Raw genomic sequence first — 25003 nt, forward strand, 5'->3', positions numbered from 1 at the left:
CAAGAGAGAGGCGGAGATGATTTGAAGAGTAGGAATCTCAAAGGATTACGAGAGGATGAGATATCATCATTACTCTTCAACTAACTGCGTGTATTTGCCTCTTTTTTTTTAAGTGCAGTGAATTTGTATACTTTTTCTCAGGGTGTATTACGTATAAAAAGAGAGTAAAAGGTTTATATATATATATATATATATATATATATATATATATATATATATATATATATATATATATATATATAACAGCAGTGAAACTCCTTGACAAGTCCAGTACTCTGACCAAATGGCTACTAGACTGTTAAAAGTCTTTGGAAGCCGAAGCTATTTAATCCAATGACCCAACAGCACCAAATAGCCACAGACCAGTAGTTCGTTTTCCTTGACACAATTCACTTATATGAGAGAACACGGGCCACAATTGTACCATAAACTTGCGCAAACACGCAAGCCGATTATAACAGAATCGGCGGTAGTGGTGCGAGTAGTGACTATATATATATATATATATATATATATATATATATATATATATATATATATATATATATATATATATATTCGTTTTATTTTGCGAAGTATTTATTTACCCTCATAAAACCCATTTATTCATTGTACACTCTAGTCATGTACACTTGACATAGTGCACGACGGAGCTCCCTCGCCCTAATCAATACACCCGCTGCAGTTCCTGTTAGTCTCATGCTCACGTATATATACATCAATGTTGTATTGGCTGATAGCTGTCAGTACCTGAGGCTGCTACATAGTGCGGGCTCCTATACACTTCTAATCAGTTCAGTTCAGTGATGGTGGCAGCGTTTAGCAGGGCGGGAAAGTTAGATATTTAGCAAAGTTATTTTAAGCCAGAGGTTTTAATCCTCGCCAGTTCCGCTAATTAAATGCGATGAATTAAGAGAAACTTGTAGAGGTAAAAACACTTCACTGGCAGAGGACGCTAACGACCATTAAGGGAGGAAAATGATGATGCTAAAAACTAAGCAGCGAGTCAAAACTGTAAAGTATCATTGTGGTGAGCGAGAGAGAGAGAGAGAGAGAGAGAGACTGATGGAGGGATGAGATCAGGATGGGAAGGAGGCGCGAGAGGGAGAAAGGTAGGCTGTCATCCAGTGCCCCCCCCCCCCAAACAAACAAAACTAACATGACAGAGACGACACAGGAGCGCCGTGAGGGGGTGGCGGGGGCTGGGACCCCCAGCAGGAGGACGGTTGTGCCCCCAGAACTCCTCCTGGGGCACCAGTACAGGCTGTGGGCACGCATGCCCCCCTCCCCGACCAGCCCTCCACTGCTGCTGGCCCTAAAGATTTATTGCAGACCAGACGAATAGTGTCGCCCATTTCTAGAGAAACTTTTCGCATTTGGTCGGCCATCTGGGAAATGTTAATGTGTGGGCCAGGGAAGTAGTGGTGCGGGCGGTGAAGCTGCCACCTTCGACTCCACCTCCATCAAACTGACGACCGCTCCAAACTCATGCAATATTGTTTGTCCTCGTGCCAAACGAAATGTTATCACTTCCATATATAAGATTGGCGAAGAACAGTGTAATGGTCATAATTTAATATTTGTGGCAACTGTAAGGTAATATAAATAAATATTGATAATAAATAGTCAATAACATAAATTCCGGCGTGCTGTCTAGGTACCGGGAAGGAGCATTTACACTGACCAGGTCAAATTAGCTCGAGCTAATTAGAAAGCGTTCGAATCTGACGCAATTTTACAGACCCCTCGTGTAATCGACGAAGCCTCAGACTGGACCAGTCAGTTATTCTAATCTTACACATTCCTGAAATAGAGGAATGCCACGAAGAATTTTTGTTCCATGGGGGTTATGATGACTGTCCAGGCGGTGTGTACAAGCTGTCACATCCGCTTCCATTGTTCAGCCGTCATCCAAATGCCCAAAATATACTGAATTTAGGCAAAATATATAAACTTAAGGCCCGGAAATTTCAAAGGTAATTGAAGTTCGTTTTATGGAAAACCTTCCTCACAAAACTGGACTCCTGGGCGTGGCATTGGGAAAACACTGCATTAAGGACAGGTAACAAACGGGCAATAGTGCACTTATTTACAAAATGTTAGCAATATTATTGGAGCGCATCATTCAGAACGTTCGAAAGCACGGGGCAAAATAATTTGCCTCATAAGGACCAGCCTAAATACACATCTCTATGTAAAAAGAGATTTTCTTCGTGAAGTAAACCAATTTTGTAAATTTTCAATCTTTTTGATAAAATATTCAAGGTAAAAATTGCTAACTTCAGGTTAGTGTGAGTTACTGAAAAATATGATATTTCAACAAAGAGTGTTTGGAAGATTATTGGTCGTTAGTTCACTGGTAAACAAGTTCACCTGTCTCTGACTACCTCTTGTTAGTGTTGTTTTAGATTCAGCTACTAGGAACAAAAGTTCCAAGTAGCACGGGCTATGGTGAGCCCGTAGTGGATAAAGACACTGGATTCTCCTATGTTGTTGCTAGTGTAGTCAAGCAGGGTGTTAGAGACGCTAAATATCCCACTCCTCGTACATTTGATTCTGCATAGAGTCTAGCTCTATCTCCTTCAATGAGTTTAAATGCGCTATTTTCTTTAACATTAGTACAAGGGTGGTATGACTACCTGTGACTACTCCTGATAGTCTAGAATGGTTGACGTGACATCTCGCACTTTCAGAATGCATTTTAACCTGGTTTCAATCTCCTTTGTCATACGGCTGCTGACCAGTATTTATCATATTTGTCAAGCTTTTAACACAAAACATTGTATTAAGTTGGAATAGTCTCTATTAAATAAAGCTTGCCTTAGTAAAAAACGCACTTTTTTTTCGTTGCTTTCATTCGCTGTGTAGTTGAATATCACAAACAGTGAGCTTCCTCCTTGTTTGTGTCAATGAATACATGAGTATGGATATAATCTAAGGGTGTGAGCATGAATATTAGCCTGCGATGTGAACAATATATATAATTCAGGGGAATAATCCATCAGTATCAACATGGCCGTACACTACAGGAGGGGCGAGGTGTGTATTGCCTCACCCGCCTCACAGTGGGTGAGGCAGGCGGGAGTCAGGAATGGTGAGGCTGGTGCTGGCAAAGTGGTTTGAGTATGAGGCAGGGAGGACGAGGTGGGTGGCAGGGGTGTGTGGCGTGGGGGGTTGCGGGCTAGAAGGCGGGGGGCGGCGGAGAGAGAGCATTACCAGGAACAAGCCTGTTGTGATGACCCACTCCCCCACTAGAACCTCAATCACCGCTCAATACTCAACCATCCTCGGTACTGAAGTTGCTCAATTTATTCTGGTCGCACCGGCCGCCTGATTGACTTGGACGACTTAAACACGCGAATCTCTCAAATTTACATTCGAATGTTCAGCGCTCTTTGTTCTGGCTGAGGCTGCTAATTTTATGCTTGCTTGTATATATCAAGGATTGGGTTTCTATCGAATTGTGCTTTGGTTAGTAAACGGAGGGATTGTTTATGTTTGTGAGTGTGTGTGTGTGTGTGTGTGTGTGTGTGTGTGTGTGTGTGTGTGTGTGTGTGTGTGTGTGTGTGTGTGTGTACTCACCTAGATGTGCTTGCAGGGTTGAGCTAGGCTTCTAGCCCCGCGTTCCATTTTTTTTTTATTAACACATTAGGTACATCTGCATTAGTGGAGCTACCCTAGACTATATGAAGTGGAGTACAGTGTGTCAAAAAAGCTAACTAGGTGATGCTAAAAAATCCCCATCACACAGGATGGTTAGTCATACAGAGGCATGTGATAGGCAGTCTGCACTGGCATACTCCGGAAGCAGCGTTCCAAACGTGCGTAGATTAATAGTATGTCTAAGGGCTCAAATTCGACAAGTGATGACGTGGAGACAAACCCCCATTCTCAGAGAATACGGGTACGATGAAATATCTTACACTTGAATAAAAGTTTAGGAGCAAGAAATAGGATCGCGGGAGCGTTTATGGTGAACTCTGTTCCCTACACCAGAGAGTGTACAAGTTGAATGTAAAACCTGAATTGACTCTCGGCTCAGTGCCTCCTGATTCCTTATGGGTTCGGGCAGATTCCAAGTTGTGTAACCTGCAGCATATCATGGTCCAGGGGTTTAAGGTGCGTGTCTGGGGTAACCCAGGCTTCTCGTTCAATTCCGACGTCCTCCTCCATAGATTTTCTTAGATATATCATCATTATATTTTCACTGAGTATGTGTATGAGAGAAAATGATTCAGTCACACTAGAAGGAATATGAGCCATCAAATGTATAATAGATTTGACAGGAAGCTCTAAAGACCAACACGAATGTCAGAAGTATTATGAACTTAGGCTGAAGACTATACACGGAAAGTGTGTAGAAAATGCCTCGGGTTGGGCAGGGAATTAATTGATAATGGATATGAAAGGTACAACTTTCTTTTGTCATTCAGGGAGGTGAAGGAAAAAATATAAACCGAACATCAGTCTTGCGAGTGTTATGGGGACAGGATATATATTCTAGCTAGCAAATTCAAGTCGAGATACGAGAGCTAAAAAGTGGGTATTTTTTACAGGTTTAATCAACAGGAAAGCCTCACGACATACAATAATTTTTACACAAGCGTGTTTGGTAACAAGTAATCCGATGCTATCTGTAGACGCATATATTTATATCACCGAATTTTAAAGCAAGTGAGATCTAATATCAAGAGAAAAGTGTGTTGGTAAAAGGCATCCAAGACTAATAGGGAAGCTTTCACACGTGCTGGTAAAGGTGATTACTAAACCAATTGGGTTATAGTATAAACCCCTGAATTCGACGAGACTGTTTTAATAACTTAGATTAACACAATCGAGAGACGTTAATAACTTGGATTACATAATTATGTCACACGGCAGATGTCACATATTCATCTGCCCTCACATAATTATGTGAGGGCAGATCAACTCCAGGTTGCAATTCTTTTACCGTGTCGTGGCACAGTCGATTATGACGCGTCTGGGATCCTATCGGACGTAGGTTCGAACCCTCATCACGGCTCTTGTGGATTTGTACACATAATTATGTTATCACATTACCTAGACTGTCAACGTCACACACGTACTAAGCCAAATACGGTTAAAGTTACTGATTAACTAATATCTTTAATATATTCAAGAATATGTGTTTACAAAAATTATAGAAATCCAATTAAAAAAAATTCCACTGAGGGAGCCCGGCTGTCATTGCTGTGTAAATCTCTTCCGGATAATTTCTCTCCTGGATCCCATTTTCTTGCTGTGGTTGACGGGACCCGAGTTGGAGACATCTCACGTGTTTTTCTTCTCCTTCGTCTTGCGAGATGCAGGAAGGAAAGTAGCAGATATTAGCTCCCGGGAAAGTCTTTTAACGGTATATTACTGCATTCATATATTTTTATTACAACTTTTTCACTATTATTCTTGGATATGTAGAGATTTGTTCTAATATGAAAGTCAGCATGAAGCCAAGGGGTTAATTCATTCATTTTACAACGGAGAGGGAGTTGTTCCGTTGTTCTATTCACTCGTGTAAGCTTAGCATTAATCACCGTAATATTTTGTATTATAGGGTTGTATTCCAGGGAAATTGTTGAAAATAACTTTAGAACACGTACAATGGTTGGGAGAAACTTAATTAAAAAAATATAAAATAAAGATTTTGAAACTTCCGCTGTTATTCCTGTACCGCACAAATCCTGTGTATGTAGGAGACATGATCACGCCATACAATATGCTCATGGAACCCGACTAGGAATATAAAGAATCTCAGTTGTTACATAAGTGGTGAATGATAAAAACAGATTATTTGACAAAATAGAGAGAATAGGCAATACAGATTTAAAAAAAGATAAAACTTATCCAAAAAATATGTCACCATCAGTCCATGAAATGCTGAATTCAAGAGTCAATGCTGGAACCCTTCAACCAGTGGGAGAGTGAGTGCATATAGGTGAATACATGAGCACGCTCACGCAAGCACGCACAGTCAAAGCAATAACACTTCATGCCTGTAAATGTACTCATAAATTCACCTGTATATATGAATGCTCTTGTGTGTGTATATATATACAACATGGTATTATTGGTGTATATACAACATGGTATTATTCAATATTAGCAGGACACTGGTCCACTGTTTTGTGATTCATCTCCTCATCCACTCACCACCACTAACTCTTCACTTGCCTCACACCACCACTAACTTTTCACCTACCTCACACCACCACTAACTTTACACCTGCCTCACACCACCACTAATCCCTCTTCTGCCTCAAATTGCTGACAGTATTGCCATATCCTGGTCTATATTGGTGAGATTTGTAATAGTTACCGCTGGTGGGGGTAAACCTATTGTTCACCCCATACTCATCCTGTGAGCGGTAGCGCAAAAAGGATTACAGAAGACTCAAAAGGTCTTTATCAGACCTCAACGGTGATTATTACATTAACAATTACATTATCCTACATATCTTATAATTATGATATCAGCTGGTAAAAGGGGTTGTTCTACTTCCATTGCTATGTATTTACAGTTAATCATTATACATTATGGTAGGTCTATTCGCAAATACATAAATGTTTTAGCTATGGAGATATTACAGGGTCATAGGAAAGCTGCTGTTTATTATTATTAGTCTTCAACTACAATACTTGCTTCTTAATCTCATATGCCATTTATCAACTGGAAACGAAACATGGCTACAGTGCAATTTTATCCTAAGTACTAAAATGGTTTGCCATTTCATACAACGTGAGATTAGATTTATCTCTAAATGGCTCAGTTTTATTACAGTCCAAGATATAATGTTTGAGAGTGTGTCCTTATCACTGTTCACACTCTGAACTTTACTTCATCTATATGCTTATACAAACCCAACTGCCAAAGATACCTGTAGCCAAGTCTTATACAAGCTGTGACAACATCTGCTAGTCTGCTGATGTTGTTACTTGCTACATACACATGTTTTCCTTGACACATTTCATTGTGATAAACAATGTACAAGCTTATTCCGGTTTGCACTGTTCTGCTATTTTCAAATTTACCTTAGAGTTCTCTTTTTAATGACACTTAAGGGGCCTACTTGATAACTCAAGATTCTGTTCAACATTGTCTTTATTTACTGCAGTCTTAGCAAGGGTGTCAACTTTATGATGTTCCTGCAGGCTAATGTAACAGGGGCTCCACAACATATATATATATATATATATATATATATATATATATATATATATATATATAAGCATATTTTATAATATATATATATATGTCTGGCTTCGGAGACAAGCACGTTATCATTTGATTGTAAACTATATACCTTGCTAGTATTGAGGAAAACGAGTCTGAAATAATTAAGCTGTCTACTTCAGTGTTGTCAATAATGTTGAGTGCTACCAGTTCAACTTGCAGGGTGGATACCCAGTTACTACCTCTTATATCATTGACAAATGTGTTCCCATCAGACTGATGGACAATAACAGCACCTCCTGCCCTCCCTGTAGCAGTATAAAGTGATCCGTCAGAGTATATGGTCTATGTGATGTTGTTTTTAGTTTGTATATCGTGAATGTGTACTAGAGGGCTTAATTTAGCAGGAAGATGAACTTGAGTCTTGTGCAATTGTGGAACCAATTGCCGCGTAACATTGTGGAGGTGGGGTCCCTCGATTGTTTCAAGCATGGGTTGGACATGTATATGAGTGGGATTGGGTGGTTATAAATAGGAGCTGCCTCGTATGGGCCAATAGGCCTTCTGTAGTTGCCTTTGTTCTTATGTTCTTATGTATGATTCGTTCGTTGGTGGGGGTATGCAGGCGTCAGGATATCAATAGATGCTATCTGCCAGGGTGAAAGGAAGTGCTGTACTCTTTTATCTTTACATGCATCGTGCAGTCCCATTATTTTAATATGAGTGGATGTTCATGGAATCCATATAGAGTCACGTGTTCGGTTACGTATGTTCTTCGCAATGGAACTAGTGGTGTTCAATTGTTCTAACAGTTCAACTGATACACTGTTGCTTATGTTATCATGTTAAAGCTTCAGTCACATCATAAGATTGATAACAAATACTGTATCTTGATATCTTGCTATATTTAGTTCTTTCCGCATATTGATAACTTTGGTGGCTATTGGACCAGTATAGCCACATCCTGGCCTATCTCGCTGAGAGTATAGCCACATCCTGGATACTGTAGGTGGGTCTGGATAATCCCTGGTTACTGTAGGTGGGTCTGGATAATCCCTGGTTACTGTAGGTATGTCTGCATAATCTCTGGTCACTGTAGGTGGGTCTGGATAATTCCTGGTTACTGTAGGTGGGTCTGGATAATCCCTATAATCCATCACCTCGCCCAGCTCTGAAGGGAAGGGAAGTATCAGAAGAGCCAAACCATTATGACTATATAGCACTTGCAAGGGGTCGGGATAAGGATTTGGGATGGGACGGGAGGAATGGTGCCCAACCACTTGGACGGTCGGAGATTGAACGCCGACCAGCATGAAGCGAGCCCGTCGCTCTAGCGTCCAGCCCAGGTGAGAGTGAGAGAGAGAGAGAGAGAGAGAGTGAGTGAGTCTGAGAATGTGACAACTTGAAGTAGCATGAGAGAAAAAGCTTAATAATACCTTATAAGAGCCGAGGTGGTCGACAACACAGGCCAGGCGGACGTCCCTCCCTGCAGGTACTGTCACGTTACTGATGGGCTCCAGGAAGTACGGCTTCTCTGTGGAGATAAAACACCATATGTTAGCTACACCTGACTCCTGTATCTACGTCAGGTATAAGCTACTCACAACCCTGACTCCTGTACCTACGTCAGGTGTAAGCTACTCACAACCCTGACTCCTGTACCTACGTCAGGTGTAAGCTACTCACAACCCTGACTCCTTGTGGGAAAATTTGCACATCAGATTTACAAACTCTAATGTAAGAGCCTTTAGATGTGGTTAATTTACATTAGTTAGTCATATTAAAGTTACAGAGAATGGGAAAGGTTGCTACGATCAGCTCTCGTCACAATATTCATCTAACTATTGTTACGCTAAAAAAATTTTACCAAACCACACTCTAGAAAGTGAAGGGACGACGACGTTTCACTCCGTCCTCGACCATTCTCAAGTCGATTGACCATTCACACAATCGACTTGAGAATGGTCCAGGACGGACCGAAACGTCGTCGTCCCTTCACTTTCTAGAGTGTGGTTTGGTCAACATATTTCAGCCACGTTATTGTGACTCCTCGTCTGCACACTAAACATCCTCTTGTCTCAGGGCTGGTTACACATTACAATGAATCTATTAAATTAAATATATAGTAAATAGATTTGACCTCAAACCCATTCTTCCTCTCGAATCTCGAATGTAAGCAACCTCTGGAGCAGAGGAGGGAGAGGAAGCAGCCATTGTATACAGAGACAGCCATATTGAGTGTGGTGGTGAGACTTAAGTCCGTCCAATCGGCCTCCTATGATAACATTTTACTCACAGCAAGTCCAAGAATTCATTATGATTTAAATATTTGATAATTGTTGCAGAGACTAAGCGAAACTGAGGAAAGTGTAAAGTCTCTGACTAAACCCCTTATCTTGATAGTTAATATGGCCATATGACTCTCAGATAGATTAGTTGGTTAAGTTATTATTATTATTTAAAAAAATATTATTTAAAAAACATAGTTTCTGTTATCTATTCCTCCAGCTAATCAGAAATGATATAAAAAAATAAATTCTGGTGCCTGAAAATATTACAGAAAATGTTAATATATGTAATACTTTATGAGATCTCTGTTTATGATAAATGGTTAATCCCCGAAAATTCATTTATTGCTGTTCTCCGCCGTTCTAAAAGTGGTTCTCGCGCAAGAAATGACAGGGAACTGAAATGGACATTTTCTATATAATGCATATTTTTTTAAGTAATGCAATAACCGTATGAGAAAAATTCCGACATATTGGATAAGCCAAACTCAACCCCCAAGAGTTTCTTTTATGTCGTGTGGGGGGTTGGACGCGCCTTTATGAAAACCTCTCCAGTGGAATTTCAATCTTGTCAAATTCATGATTTTCTCATTTTTTAAATTTTTATGGATTTTTTTAAGGTTATTCTTTGGCATTATATGGAACTGAGTGGGACGTAGGCATTGAATGGCTGTGTTTGTGTAAATGTAGTGTGTGTGTGTGTGTGTGTGTGTGTGTGTGTGTGTGTGTGTGTGTGTGTGTGTGTGTGTGTGTGTGTGTGTGTATTCACCTAGTTGTGTTTGCGGGGGTTGAGCTTTGCTCTTTCGGCCCGCCTCTCAACTGTTTACTAACTACTTTTTTTTCCCCCACACCACACACACACACCCCAGGAAGCAGCCCGTGACAGCTGACTAACTCCCAGGTACCTATTTACTGCTAGGTAACAGGGGCATTCAGGGTGAAAGAAACTTTGCCCATTTGTTTCTGCCTCGTGCGGGAATCGAACCCGCGCCACAGAATTACGAGTCCTGCGCGCTATCCACCAGGCTACGAGGTTGTGTGTGTGTGTGTGTGTGTGTGTGTGTGTGTGTGTGTGTGTGTGTGTGTGTGTGTGTGTGTGAAATACAGTAGAGATAGAGAGAGAGGCAGCTGGTGGAACCTTTCCCCCGCTGCAATATGACACACATCAGCTTTTAGTCGTGCTTCTCTTGTCCACCCCACTCTCACCCCTCGGCCCTCCACCCACCCAGACTCCCAGACTCCCGCCCTCCACCCACCCAGACTCCCAGACTCCCGCCCTCCACCCACCCAGACTCCCAGACTCCCGCCCTCCACCCACCCAGACTCCCTGCCTCCCGCCCTCCACCCACCCAGACTCCCAGACTCCCGCCCTCCACCCACCCAGACTCCCAGACTCCCGCCCTCCACCCACCCAGACTCCCAGACTCCCGCCCTCCACCCACCCAGACTCCCTGCCTCCCGCCCTCCACCCACCCAGACTCCCGCCCTCCACCCACCCAGACTCCCTGCCTCCCGCCCTCCACCCACCCCTAGATATCCTCCATGGTCTTTCTCCCGTCCTCGACATCCACCGAACAACTTCAGATATCCCTCTTGTCCCTTGAATCCATTCGGGCATCCCAGAAACCATTCCACCCTCCCCTCCGCCCACACAAACACCCTACCATCTACTCCTCCACCCTCCAGTACTTCCTACGACAGCTCAACCCGGCCATACACCCTGCTGCCCACTCCTCCACCCACACACCCCCAAGGGGTTCACTCGCCGACAGGCTTTCCCAGCCCTCAGCACATTTATAAACATCAGTGAGTAATCTGTCTTTATAGAGCCTGTTACGAGTAGTAAAGTTTATTGACAGAGATTTTCTTTTGTTTCCATCTTTATTTTGAGTACGTGGGTGTGTTTACTCACCTTGTTGTGCTTGCGGGAGATGAGCTTCGGCTCTTTGGTCCCGCCTCTCAATTGTCAATCAACTGGTGTACAGATTCCTGAGCCTACTGCGCTCTTTCAGATCAACATTTGAAACTATGTATGGGGTCTGCTTCCACCACATCACTACTTAATGCATTCCATTTGTTAACTACTCTGACACTGAAACAATTCTTGCTAATGTCTCTGTGGCTCATTTGCCTATTAAATTTGAACCTGTGTCCCGTTGTTCATGTTCCACCGGTGCTAAAGAGTTTGTCTTTGTCCACCCTGTTAACACACACGCAAACCCTGTATGTGTGTGTGTGTGAGTGAGTGAGAGAGAGAGAGAGAGAGAAGGTTGAATGAGTTATATATCATGTAGCTGGGTGTATATTTGTCAGCACACTAAAATAACATATCAACATTACTATATATCGGTAATTTTGAGATATAAGAGAAAAGAGAAGGAGCGTTCGTCATCGTATGCTATCCTCATGGCGGCCCTGTGGACGCCCCAGCAGACATTGAAGTCATGGATATAAAACAACAATGATGTATCGAGACTATGGTTCTACATTACCTAATCAGTTACAGGGCTTAATCTAAAGCTACATCCCAATACAGATGAGGGTAGCACACTCATATCACGGAAGACAGGGCCGGGATTCGAAGTTGGGTGTGTTGGGATGACCCATCGCATTAATCCCATAAACCACTCACCACATCCTACCTGTGTGTACCTGGTAATTATTGGGGGATTTCCCGCCAAACACACACCGAAACTACGACGTTGGTACAACGTTCGAACAAGTTTTAACATCTAACCAGTTATAACAACCAATATAGCAAGTTATAACAACGTTCCAATACGTCATAAACACGTTAAGCCAAGATGTAACAACTTTATTACACGTTGTAACAAGCGGAAAATAGGGACAGTTACGGTTCGTGTTTCCAGGGTTGGACGTAAAGAGATTATGATATTTTTTTCCTGGACAAACGGAAGATTTCTTGTTCTGTTGAAGATCTTACTCTCGATAAAGCATGGTATTGAATACCCTTTCCAGTTCTCGTACCAGATTTCCGTACCAGTTCCCTTGCCTGCTTCAATCTCAAAAATAAAAATGCCATTCCTGACTACTTATACATTTTAAATATTTAACATCATAATGCAACTTTCAAACGTTGCCTCGAGCAGTACTCGACAGCATCATATACTGTATACTTAATATATATATATTTAACCAGGGCCCTACTGCAAAATTAATATCGAGTCTTTGTTAAACATCAGACATATTTATGTTTATTATAATGAACTATTGTTGTTGGCAGAATGTTGTTAGGCTCTTAGGTAATTTGATTAAGAATTTGCTATTGTTAAAGAATTAGTTACATCATTTAAGTCAGAGTGGTAACGGTTGTGACTGAACTCTTTGACTTCCATAGCGGGGAATGAAGGATACTGCAGGAGTTTTCCCTTTGGACCGCCTCAAGGAGGTGCTGAAACGGCCAACTGAAAGCCCTTAGGGTCGCTGAGAATGTCTAGAACCCAGTTTCCTGAGAAATCTCATGGCACGCTTGTCATTTATTCCTCCAAGGAGTGCCGGACCAACCGGGCTGTGGTGGGTATGTGGGCCTGCGGGCCGCTCCAAGCAACAGCCTAGTGGACCAAACTCTCACAAGTCTGGGAGTTCTTCTACTCGTCAAGCCTGGCCTCGGGCCGGGCTTGGGGAGTAGAAGAACTCCCAGAACCCCATCAACCAGGTATGATTATTACTTTTCCCAAGAAGGAACTATACTGAATTTAAGCCAATTTGTATTGAATTTACCCATGTCACAAACAAATTTAAAGAGAATAAAAACCACGCACAATTAATTCAATTTCGTTATAAATATAAAAATTCCGTATGATTTAATATAAGACATTGTTCGGAATTTACGAATGAATTAATTCAAACACTATAGCACAATACTTAAAGCAAAGGACAATGTTTTTATCACTCAGATAAATTAGCGGCAGTGAGGGCTGAGGGAATTTCCGAACTTTTGTAATTTATTTAAGTAAAAATTATTTATTTCCGTTAACCTCGGGTATTTTGTTTAATAAAATACACTTGCATGCTGGTCCACGCTACTGTAGTGCTCTATGTATCACTGATGTATGGGTTTGACTACACTACACTACACTACACTACACTACACTACACTACACTATGGGTTTGACACTTGACCGCGACACTGAAATATCTGTCTTCCACTATCCTTTAATTTTTCATGTTATTCACTTTTTCAAAAATTCTAAAATATATTCTAATGACACACACTTAATTGTTGAAATTGTATAGGTAATCACAAGGCGCTTGTATACTAGAGGGAATTTTAAAGTTTAAAAAACTCGTACTGAATCGGACCAGTGACGCTTAGTCGCTGAAACACTGAAATAATATTTATCTCAATATTTTAAACACTCGACGCACTTTATAACGCAATTAAGTATAAAATATTTACACACAGTTAATCACTGGTATCAATGAGGACGCACAATTTTCCACACACCACAATTTGCACAGTTATAATATTGTCTTGACAACTTTGTCTTAGCGAGTATTCAGAGGTAGACAAAATGTAGTCGCACTGACTCTGCTTTATTTCCAACAATTTTTAACACCGCAAAATTGTCTTATGAATTTTTCATCATCAAAATTCTTTAACTCACTTTTCCCGCATATTCATATAATATTATTATGAGACTTTGCGAGCAGTCTACAGCCGCCCAGCGTCCAAAATACACAGAGGATATGCACTTCCCTTACACAGAATACTTACCTGAAAATTAAGTATTAAAAAATAAAGAGAATTATACTATGCTTAAGCTAATTTACAGACTGACTTGAGCTATATTTAAGGGAAAATAGAACTATGTTTTAAAGGAAACAGACCCATTTTTAAGAGGAATGCTTTCAATCAACGGGAATCACTCTATATTTAGAGTGAATTCCTCATTATTTAAAAAAAGAAAATACTCATTACCTTAAGATTATAGCTGTCTCCTACTAGTCTGCAAAGTTATCCCTAATTCTAGGTGACTGCAACCTCCCCTAGAAGTCCAACACTATAGCACTCAACTAGCTAAACCACCGCTCTAGACAAGTACTTTTGAGTCGACTGGCTAGTGAGTGAATAAGCCCAACCGCTACTGTCAATTCATTGCTATAAGATCTGCCTACTTCGTACCTCTGTATCCTTTGCCCCTTCACGAGATTACCTTAGATGCTAACTCTTAGGTCCGAGTGATAACGTCTTCAGAGACAACACATAGCGGGGTTAAACTGGGCATTCTCCTGTGCATGAGGGGCACATACACTTTATTCATGGGCACGGTTGGCTGGGTGTAGCGGCTAGGTGTAGCGGCTAGGTGTAGCGGCTGCGTGTAGCTGCTGGGTGTGAGCAGCTAGTAGTGGAGTGGGCCTGCTGAATGGGGTACTGACCTCCCGGGAGAGGATGTATATATATTTGTGTATATATAAAGGAAGGGAGTACCACCTCTAGCTGGAAGAAGGGGGACCCATAGCCTCGGAGGAAACCACGCATAACGCATTAGAGGGAATGTTTAGATCCCCTCCAATACAGTTTCTGTGTGCTTTTCTCCTACCACCCCCTTCCTTGAATATTTTTTGTGCTTTATTATGCATTTGATGGTTACAAGATATACATGGGTTGATACAAAAATAATAATGCAAAAAGGTGCTTAAAGGTTATGGATCTCTTGAAGAACACAACAATGGGAAACATTGATGAATGTCACAGACGGGTTCGATCATTGTTGCAAGTCAAACACTTCTTCGAATTCCTCTGAAGTTGGACTAGTGCCCAAGACGCAACAGGCATTTCCCCTCTGAATCGCAACACTGAGGCGCTGGAACAAGAAACTTTTTGCTCTCTGGTCTTTTGTAGCGCTGATCAATTTGTCCCCCAATTCCTTCAGGAACTTCAATGCACATTTTCCCCACGAACCGAGGGTCTCCGAGCCGATCGGAACAAAGCTGTAGCAGTGTGCTAGACCTCTGTATTTAATAATTTTCTGCGATTCCCTGAAAGAAGCAGCACCACCGCTTTCACGTGTGCTGTAGTGGAGGTAGGTACTGGCCAGTGTGGCAGCGCATGTGTAGTCCCATACCACTTGCTTACCATCCTTCCAAGGTAGCAAGGTGACCCCATCAGGGCGCTTCTGAGGGTCGTTAGGTCTGGATAAGTGTGGTTCTCTTTGTGCCGGGCAGCGGGCTGTGGCGAGGCTCCTCTTGATGATGTCGTTGACTTCTTCATGTCTTGCAATTTTACCCTGTGATTTACGACATACCAGACCATGACGACCATATTGGTCTGCCATCGCAGTTCCGCAGATGCACCTATGTTCGGTGAGGATGGGGGCGGCAAGGCGAAGGGCAACTCCAATGCGGAGAGCGTCATGACTGAGGCGAGTTCCCAGGGCTGCATTGGGCACAGCAAATAAAAAATCCCCGGCGTGGGGTGCTGTTACCGCTAGGAGGCGGGCTTTGTTTTCAGCATCAGCGTTGTCAATCATTGCTGTGACAGTCTTTTCCATTATGGGGCCATCCCAGTGGGCCTGCTTGTGGTCTTTTGGGACTTGTGGTCGGGGTTTAGGGTGTGCAATGGTGTCCCATTGTCTGGCTGCTTCGATGAACGTTTGATCATGAGTTCCCGCTGTCTCTCTCATACGCTCTGGTAGGATCTGCCCTACCAATTCGTTGGCTGCTGTACATGAGGACAAGAATGCTGGAAGTGCTACCTCAGTTGCCTTTCGTATGCCTATCCCTCCAAATCTCACTGGTAGTGTTGCTTGGTCCCACTGACTGTCATCTAAATCTAGGTTGAGCGCCTTCCTGAATATTGACCTGAGGAGCTCATCATATTGATTTAGAAGTGGGTTGCCAAAAGTTGGTGCACACCTTAAGAAGTATGTTAGCCTGGGCAGGGTAAGGCACTTTGTGAGAAGGTAGAGGGCATCGTGGGAGTCCAAGTCCCCAATTCTCTCTTCCATCCTCTTTAGGTCTCTAAACTTTTCGTCAAGGACTGCAGCAATGGCATTGTGGCCCAGAGGTGCTCCGAGTAGTGTGCTGTCGGTAGGTTTAACGACTGAGGCTTCTGGTAGAACTGATTTCACTGCTCTAATGATTACTTCACTAGATGCAATAATTTCGCACTTGGAGGGGCTAAGAACGAGACCCATGGACTCCCCCCGTGTCTTCACCAGCTGTAAGTCTTCTAGCAGGGAATCTTGTGTGCCTGCCAGAGTGCCATCATCCAGGAACCAGATGTTGAGCTCGCTGGACAGTCTGGTTGTAATTTCTCGAACCGCTATGCAAAAGAGGAACGGTGCAAGTGGGTCACCCTGTTGAATTCCCTCTGCTGAGGTGACTTCATGTTTGCCAAACAGGAGGGTTGAGTCTTTGCTGTAGCCTGCTGACACAAACGGGAGAATGCTTGGGCAATGTTCCTGGACTGCAGTGAGGATTGCTTCCCTTTTGACCGAGTTGAAAGCGTTTTTAAAATCTAATTTTACTACTGCCTGGTCTTCAGTAAGAGAGCTAATGTAGGCTCGTGCAGCATGAGCCGCTGCTTCACAGCCTTGGGGGACTCCAAACCCCAGCTGGTTGGGTTGCAGCATGGTGGCTGCTTCCGTTCGGATACTTCTGACAGCAGCCCTTGCAACTAGGCGGCGAAGGGTATTACCAACGGCAATGGGTCTGATTCCTCCCCCCTTCTTTTTGAGGGCACATAGAGATGCACCAAAGAAGAATGGTTTGATTTCATCAGGGATTAACCCGGCGAGGCAGTTGTTGACAAACGTTGTGATTTCTGTCAGGAGCGCTTCTGCAGCTGGGCCAAGAACAGGGTTCACCATTTCCTTCACATGTTGAGGTCTTACCCCTGTGTAGCCTCCTGAGTATATATATATATATCCAGGTTATTTATTGTCCAATATAGTCACAATGGAATAATTTATGACCTTGTGGCAATTGCTCGTTGCCTTTGATAAGCCGAGGCTCCGAGGCGTCTCCCGGCGGGTATTGTTGCACAATGACCATTGTTATCACATCAACTTAACCCATAAACGAAAACAATCATCATTCGTCATATTTTCTTCCTCCTTAGACCGCTCGTAACACTGCTCAAGAAGGAAGCAGCAACAAAATCCTAGCATTTCAAAACTGAGAGAGAAGCATTACCCCCCCCCCCCCCCCCCGCCAGACAAAGGGGCGCGGGAGCGAGTAATGGCGGGAAGAGGGGGCAAGGGATGAGGGTCGGCGGGAAGGCCTTCAGATCCCTCTTCCCCCCTCAGCACGTACACTCTTCCAGTAATTAAGTAGTTGCCTTTTTTTCCTCGTCCAAGACACGGCCCGACGGAGCGACACCGCTCGTGCTAGGGAAAAAACTCCCTGGCAAGACAAGAGGGTCAAGACGTGCGAGAACTAAGACAGTCTTCCCTAAGTCTCCATTCTCTCTCTCTCTATCTTCGCTTGCTTAATTTCTTCCCGTGTTTCAAGACCTAGAATGCTAATTTCAACGTATGTTTTTCTTCTAATAAAAAGCCTTTTATGATATAGTATTTTCTTCTCAAACATATTATATATGCTTTGATAACGTAATCTCTCTTTCTATATATTATAGAGTGTTTTAGTCACTACTATATGTGGTAAACTTACAGTATATTGGTTACTGTACCAACATGATAGAGTGAATATAAGTGAACTTGTACATGTATAGAGTAGATTGACAAAATTAATTCCAGGAATTATATGCCTCTCTCATGAAGAATTTAAAACAATTTACTTTACTGAAAAGACGAAGAGTAGAGGGGTGACAGTAGTGAAGTATACATATTTTGCAAATAGATAAAGAGTTATAACAAAAGATATTAATGGGCTGTTCAGTGTATCAATACTCCCTAGAACACGAGCAAATTCATGTAATTAAATTTAATTGCACGAATTAAAGATCAATTTAAATTGATAAACAACCTGGATAAATTCTGATTTTGAAATAGGATTGGAGATTTGTCGAATAAAATTTCCGGGTAATAAAATAAACTGGATTGTTTCAAGACAAGGACAGACATTTATGTATGAGTTCGATTCAGTACAAATAAGAACTAATTCAATTGTACCAATAGTCTTCTATTAGTTTCTTCTATTGTTATGTTCGAAATAGCCATTATCAATATAATTCGGACAGTAAGCTCAGAGTTTAAAACTTTTCTTGAAAATTACTAAGTACAATGAACAAATCCACAAGGGCAGTGACGAGGATTCGAACCTGCGTCTGGGAGCATCCCAGACCTCGTCACTGCCCTTGTGGATTTGTTCATTTGATGCATCACGTTAGTGTGATCTGTGTGTGTGTGTGATGTCTACGTTCAATGTATCTAATTACCTAATTCCTCTTGCAGATAAGAGGACAACAGTACTGGTTGACTGGTTGACTTGTTCCTCTCACAGAGTCAACTAGTTATGCGCTGATTCTGTTCTCCTCCCTTATGTCCACTTCTAATGTAGGGATCCCCCACCCTTCTTGTATTCCTAGTATGCCCACTACATTCTTATAGATTTTGTTAAGGACTCATACTTTCAAGAAATATCAACGTAGCTCACATGGGAACTCGTCGCTAACGCTGATGTCTTAAGAGAGGCTCCTTACAAACTTTTCTGAAGTAAAACCATTTTTTATTCTTTAATTATTCTCGTATTATCATGTACACAAACTTTATTAAAGCAACTGGCATTATATTTCTAATATAGAGAGACTATATAGGCTTCAGGTATGCTCTAGGTATATGGAGGATTATAAATAAGTTTCATGTATATCCGTACTTGGACTGGAGTTATCCCATGGTATTGGGAAGACATATCAAGGATAAACTGTATCCCCAGAACAGACAGCTGTATCCTCTGTAAGTCCAGTTATATCTCCAAGAATTTCACATGTATCCGTTGCTGAGACAACCACATCTCTTGCAAGAACATCCGTTGGAGATTAGCGTTAATCCAAGAGAAAGCCGAGTTTCCTGACGAGTTTGCCACTCCCGGTTATGAATGTTTTCTACCCGACCGTGTTGACACTTTCCTTCTATACTGAGAGCCGCAAGCGCTCAAACAAGTGACTTTTAAGGCTCGAGAAGTGGCACTCACGAGTCTTAAAGATCTTCCACAAGACCCGTCTTGACTGTGCCACTACTCTCTGGGCAAGTAAAAACATAAGACACAAGGGCTTCTGGCACGACTCGGGAAGGATCAGGGTCGTCTTCCTCAGGTCGTGACCTAGTCGGCGTCACCTCTCACTCTCTTAATGCTCTTAATTCTTCCATTATTATCAGGCGCCACACACACGGGAATATCACTACACTAAGAAGTCCGGTACAGGTGTCGGCTCTTAGGTGAGGCTTTGGTCAACTTTTCTGACCAACAGAAAGAATGTATAATTAAGGAATTATTATGTGAAAGGAAAATGTCCAGATGTATATTAGCAATCGTAATGTTGTTAGTCTACTAAATTATATATATATATATATGTCGTACCTAATAGCCAGAACGCACTTCTCAGCCTACTATTCAAGGCCCGATTTGCCTAATAAGCCAAGTTTTCATGAATTAATGTTTTTTCGTCTACCTAACCTACCTAACCTAACCTAACCTAGCTTTTTTTGGCTACCTAACCTAACCTTACCTATAAATATAGGTTAGGTTAGGTTAGGTAGGGTTGGTTAGGTTCGGTCATATATCTACGTTAATTTTAACTCCAATAAAAAAAAATTGACCTCATACATAGAGAAAAAGGTTGCTTTATCATTTCATAAGAAAAAAATTATAGTAAATATATTCAGGAAAACTTGGCTTATTAGGCAAATCGGGCCTTGAATAGTAGGCTGAGAAGTGAGTTCTGGCTACTAGGTACGACATATATATATATATATATATATATATATATATGAATGGGGAGAGCAACGATTTTAGCGCGAATCTTCTATATATTTCTTATGTTCTTTCATGATCAGAAAGTTATGTAATATTATTATTGTCTGACGCACAGAGGTCCATTTTGCTGATCCTGACAATATTTTCAAAGGCAGGGGTGAGATAGTCAAGTTAGCTTGAACATCCGAATATATATTATTCCCAAGAACAATAAAGTGAAGTACACTGTCGCATCAGCCAACAGGCCTTCTGCAGTTTCCTTAATTCCAATGTTAGTGGAACAATAACGAGTTTAGATTGAGTGACATATCTAATCTTCTATTTTCGTTGTATTTATAGATTATATCTATGTTTTGGGATAGATATCTCAGGTGATAAACTGGTTGCATTTAGAAATTATGTGTACTCTGATAGAATCTTGTTGTTTGTGCATTTTTATGCACCTTGAAAGATATTATTTTGTCTTGCTTTTATATTGGAATCGTTGGATTAGACGATCCCTAAGTGGATATGTGAAGGCATAGACAATGTTCGTCTGTTGCAAATTGTTGCCCTTTGTGTCAGGAGAGTTCTTCATAAGCAAGATGGCGGTCTACTTGCTCTTATAGTAGATTGTCAATTCTAGAGTTGCATCATTGTCCTTATATCCTATATATGTCCTTATATCCATCCTAATATATCTTTGTCCTTATATCCTCTCCCTCTCATCCCTCATCCCAACACTTACTAGCCTCAAACCAACACTTACCTCAACACAGGGTGGACAAAGACAAACTCTTCAGCACGGGTGGGACACGAACAAGGGGACACAGGTGGAAACTTAGTACCCAGATGAGCCACAGAGACGTTAGAAAGAATTTGTTCAGTGTCAGAGTAGTTAATAAATGGAATGCATTAGGCAGTGATGTGGTGGAGGCTGACTCCATACACAGTTTCAAGTGTAGATATGATAGAGCCCAGTAGGCTCAGGAATCTGTACACCAGTTGATTGACAGTTGAGAGGCGGGACCAAAGAGCCAAAGCTCAACCCCCGCAAGTACAATTAGGTGAGTAAACAATCCTTTCTCCGTCCCTTCTTGACCCTTAACTTTCCCTGCCTTTCCCCTAGTGTAAATATTTCCCCCTTCCTTCCCTAACCCCTAATCTCAACATTTCCCTGCCCCTCCCTAGCAGCCTTTGCTTTACCTTCCGTCCCACTCTCCAGAGTGTCATTTGCCGCCACAACACCCACGTCTCTCAGGAAAAGATTGAGAGCCTCTCTTGGCTCCTGGCCACAGTCTGAGGGATAACACACACACATCTCCATCTTTTCTCTGAGGGGGAAAAAAATGCCTAACGAGTATTAAATGTAAAACTGGGAGTAAATATTCTTGTGTTACTGAATAATTTATGAAATGTTCTGGCATATTATATGTTAAGATGTCTTATGGCTCAAGTGAAACTTGATTTTTTTTATAAAAACACAAAAGCCTCGATTCTTCTAAGAATAAAAATATCCGATTGTAATGTATTACGTGCAAACAGCAGCAATACTTCTCATTAGCGTGGCAGCATCAGTGTTAAGACATAACACAGCCACTAAACACTATGTATGGCTGCGATGCTTTTAGACCGTATGGCAATAGTTGCGATGCTTTTAGACCGTATGGCAATAGTTGCGATGCTTTTAGACCGTACGGCAATAGTTGCGATGCTATTAGACCGTATGGCAATAGTTGCGATGCTATTAGACCGTATGGCAATGATTGCGATGCTTTTAGACCGTATGGCAATAGCTGCGATGCTTTTAGACCGTATGGCAAAGGTTGCGATGCTATTAGACAATATGTCAATAGTTGCGATGCTATTAGACAATATGTCAATAGTTGCGATGCTATTAGACCATATGGCAATGATTGCGATGCTATTAGACCATATGGCAATGATTGCGATGCTATTAGACCATATGGCAATGATTGCGATGCTATTAGACCATATGGCAATGTTAAAAGGCAGCGCATGTAGCTTATTTTCTCCTGTGAAGATCCTGGATATGAAGTACTTCATCGGAGTGCTGCCGTCATCGAAGTGCTGCCGTCATCGAAGTGCTGCCGTTATCGAAGTGCTGGTCATCGAAGTGCTGCCGTTATCGAAGTGCTGGTCATCGAAGTGCTGCCGTTATCGAAGTGCTGGTCATCGAAGTGCTGCCGTTATCGAAGTGCTGGTCATCGAAGTGCTGCCGTTATCGAAGTGCTGGCGTAGCGGAGTGGGCGGGGAAATCAATGATCCGGAAAGTTTCTGACTCTCGCCTTGATGTCATAACGTGAGAGTTGCTGTGATGATTCTCGTTTTCTTCCTTCTTCAGAAGACATTATTTATCAGTGGTCTTGAATCCCGCAATGTCTTGGAGACTGTAGGTCACTTGTTTGCCCTCGCTCTTGTCTGGTGGTTGGTAGCTGTGGTGCGGCTCCTGGAACACCGAGCAACGCCATCTGCTCACACGCCTCTAACGACGTGACTCACCAAGCGGCAGTGTGTTCAAGTCCACACACACGCACACGCACACACACACACACACGCGCGATTCTCAAACGAAGTTGAAAGTGCCGACCACGTCGATATAGCTTCAGTGAACAGCTCTAGAACTTTGTTTTGTTCTTAGGTTACTTTCCATCTATTATGTAGTAAAACTTCCAATGAGCGCCATTTAAGCATGGCTCTTTCTTCATAACCTTTTTAGGACATTGAGCTCCCGAGGCCTCATCCAATGAATGGAGTGAACAAATCCACAAGGGCCGTGACGAGGATTCGAACCTGCATCCGGGAGCATCCCAGACACTGCCTTAATCGACTGAGCTACGATAGGATAAAAAGAGTTGAAACCGAAGTTCTACTGAACTTACTGGATCCCGTAGCCTCTCCGAGGCACAAATCAGGACTTTTACACAACTCCCCCCTGCACCCGAGCTATGTCAATAGGCCGTTCTCCCACTTGAAACAATCGACTTGAGAATGGTCCAGGACGGACCGAAACGTCGTCGTCCCTTCACTTTCTAGTGTGTGGTCTGGTCAACATTTTTGTTTATTAGATATATTAAGTGTATAGTTTTGTTCTCATATTATATAATTTAATTTTCCCCGAGCTATGTCAATAGGCCGTTGTCGTAGCACAGTCGATTAAGGCAGTGTCTGGGATGCTCCCGGACGCAGGTTCGAATCCTCGTCACGGCCCTAGTGGATTTGTTCATTTGATGCATCACGTTAGTGTGATCTCTGTGTGCAATGAATGGAGTATTTGCAATACGTCAACGAGCTCAGTGATAATTAGATGAATATGTCCCTTACGGCCACTTATAGCTTGTCATCAAGTAATCTCTCTTCCCATTGGCTTGGCTTAAGGGAGTCACGTGAGGCCTACCTCACTTGAGGCCTACCTCACTTGAGGCCTACCTCACTTGAGGCCTACCTCACTTGAGGCCTACCTCACTTGAGGCCTACCTCACTTGAGGCCTACCTCACGTGAGGCCTACCTCACTTGAGGCCTACCTCACTTGAGGCCTACCTCACTTGAGGCCTACCTCACTTGAGGCCTACCTCACTTGAGGCCTACCTCACTTGAGGCCTACCTCACTTGAGGCCTACCTCACTTGAGGCCTACCTCACTTGAGGCCTACCTCACGTGAGGCCTACCTCACTTGAGGCCTACCTCACTTGAGGCCTACCTCACTTGAGGCCTACCTCACTTGAGGCCTACCTCACGTGAGGCCTACCTCACTTGAGGCCTACCTCACTTGAGGCCTACCTCACTTGAGGCCTACCTCACGTGAGGCCTACCTCACGTGAGGCCTACCTCACTTGAGGCCTACCTCACTTGAGGCCTACCTCAACTGAGGTAGCTACGGAAACGGTCAAAGCCCAATTTAGCACCATCTTTCCCTAGGAAATATAATTTGTTACACACAGGTGATAACTTACATATATCGCTTATATTAATTTTATCTTAAACTAAATATGCGTGGCTTATCTTAAACTAAATATGCATGGCTTATCTTAAACTAAATATGCATGGCTTATCTTAAACTAAATATGCATGGCTTATCTTAAACTAAATATGCATGGCTTATCTTAAACTAAATATCCATTCTTTAAAGGCATGGCTTCCACAGTGGTAGAGTAATGAACAACATTGTGATGTCTGTGTGTAGAGTAGTGTAGTGTAGTGTAGTGTAGTGTAGTGTAGTGGTAATGTTGGGCAGACCTCTTGCTGCATGACACCATGTTGGGTGGTGATTAGTCCTTCCCATGTTGTGCAGTCCCCTCTTCCCCATGTTGTGCAGTCCCCTCTTCCCCATGTTGTGCAGTCCCCTCTTCCCCATGTTGTGCAGTGCCCTCTTCCCCATGTTGTGCAGTCCCCTCTTCCCCATGTTGTGCAGTCCCCTCTTCCCCATGTTGTGCAGTCCCCTCTTCCCCATGTTGTGCAGTGCCCTCTTCCCCATGTTGTGCAGTGCCCTCTTCCCCATGTTGTGCAGTCCCCTCTTCCCCATGTTGTGCAGTCCCTCTTCCCCATGTTGTGCAGTCCCTCTTCCCCATGTTGTGCAGTCCCTCTTCCCCATGCTGTGCAGTCCCTCTTCCCCATGTTGTGCAG

General features: G+C 42.6%; 1 protein-coding gene across 1 annotated transcript in view; it reads right to left on the reverse strand.

Annotated features, from left to right (window-relative positions):
* LOC123755418 (lachesin) overlaps window positions 1-25003 on the reverse strand; it is a 294911-nt gene that overhangs the window by 13849 nt on the left and 256059 nt on the right. Inside the window, exon 2 of the mRNA XM_045738066.2 lies at window positions 8626-8723. Coding sequence (XP_045594022.1) covers window positions 8626-8723 — 98 coding nt within the window. The remainder of the gene's footprint in view (window positions 1-8625; window positions 8724-25003) is intronic.

This window comes from Procambarus clarkii, chromosome 55, assembly GCF_040958095.1.
Source record: "Procambarus clarkii isolate CNS0578487 chromosome 55, FALCON_Pclarkii_2.0, whole genome shotgun sequence".
NCBI classification, from domain to species: domain Eukaryota; kingdom Metazoa; phylum Arthropoda; class Malacostraca; order Decapoda; family Cambaridae; genus Procambarus; species Procambarus clarkii.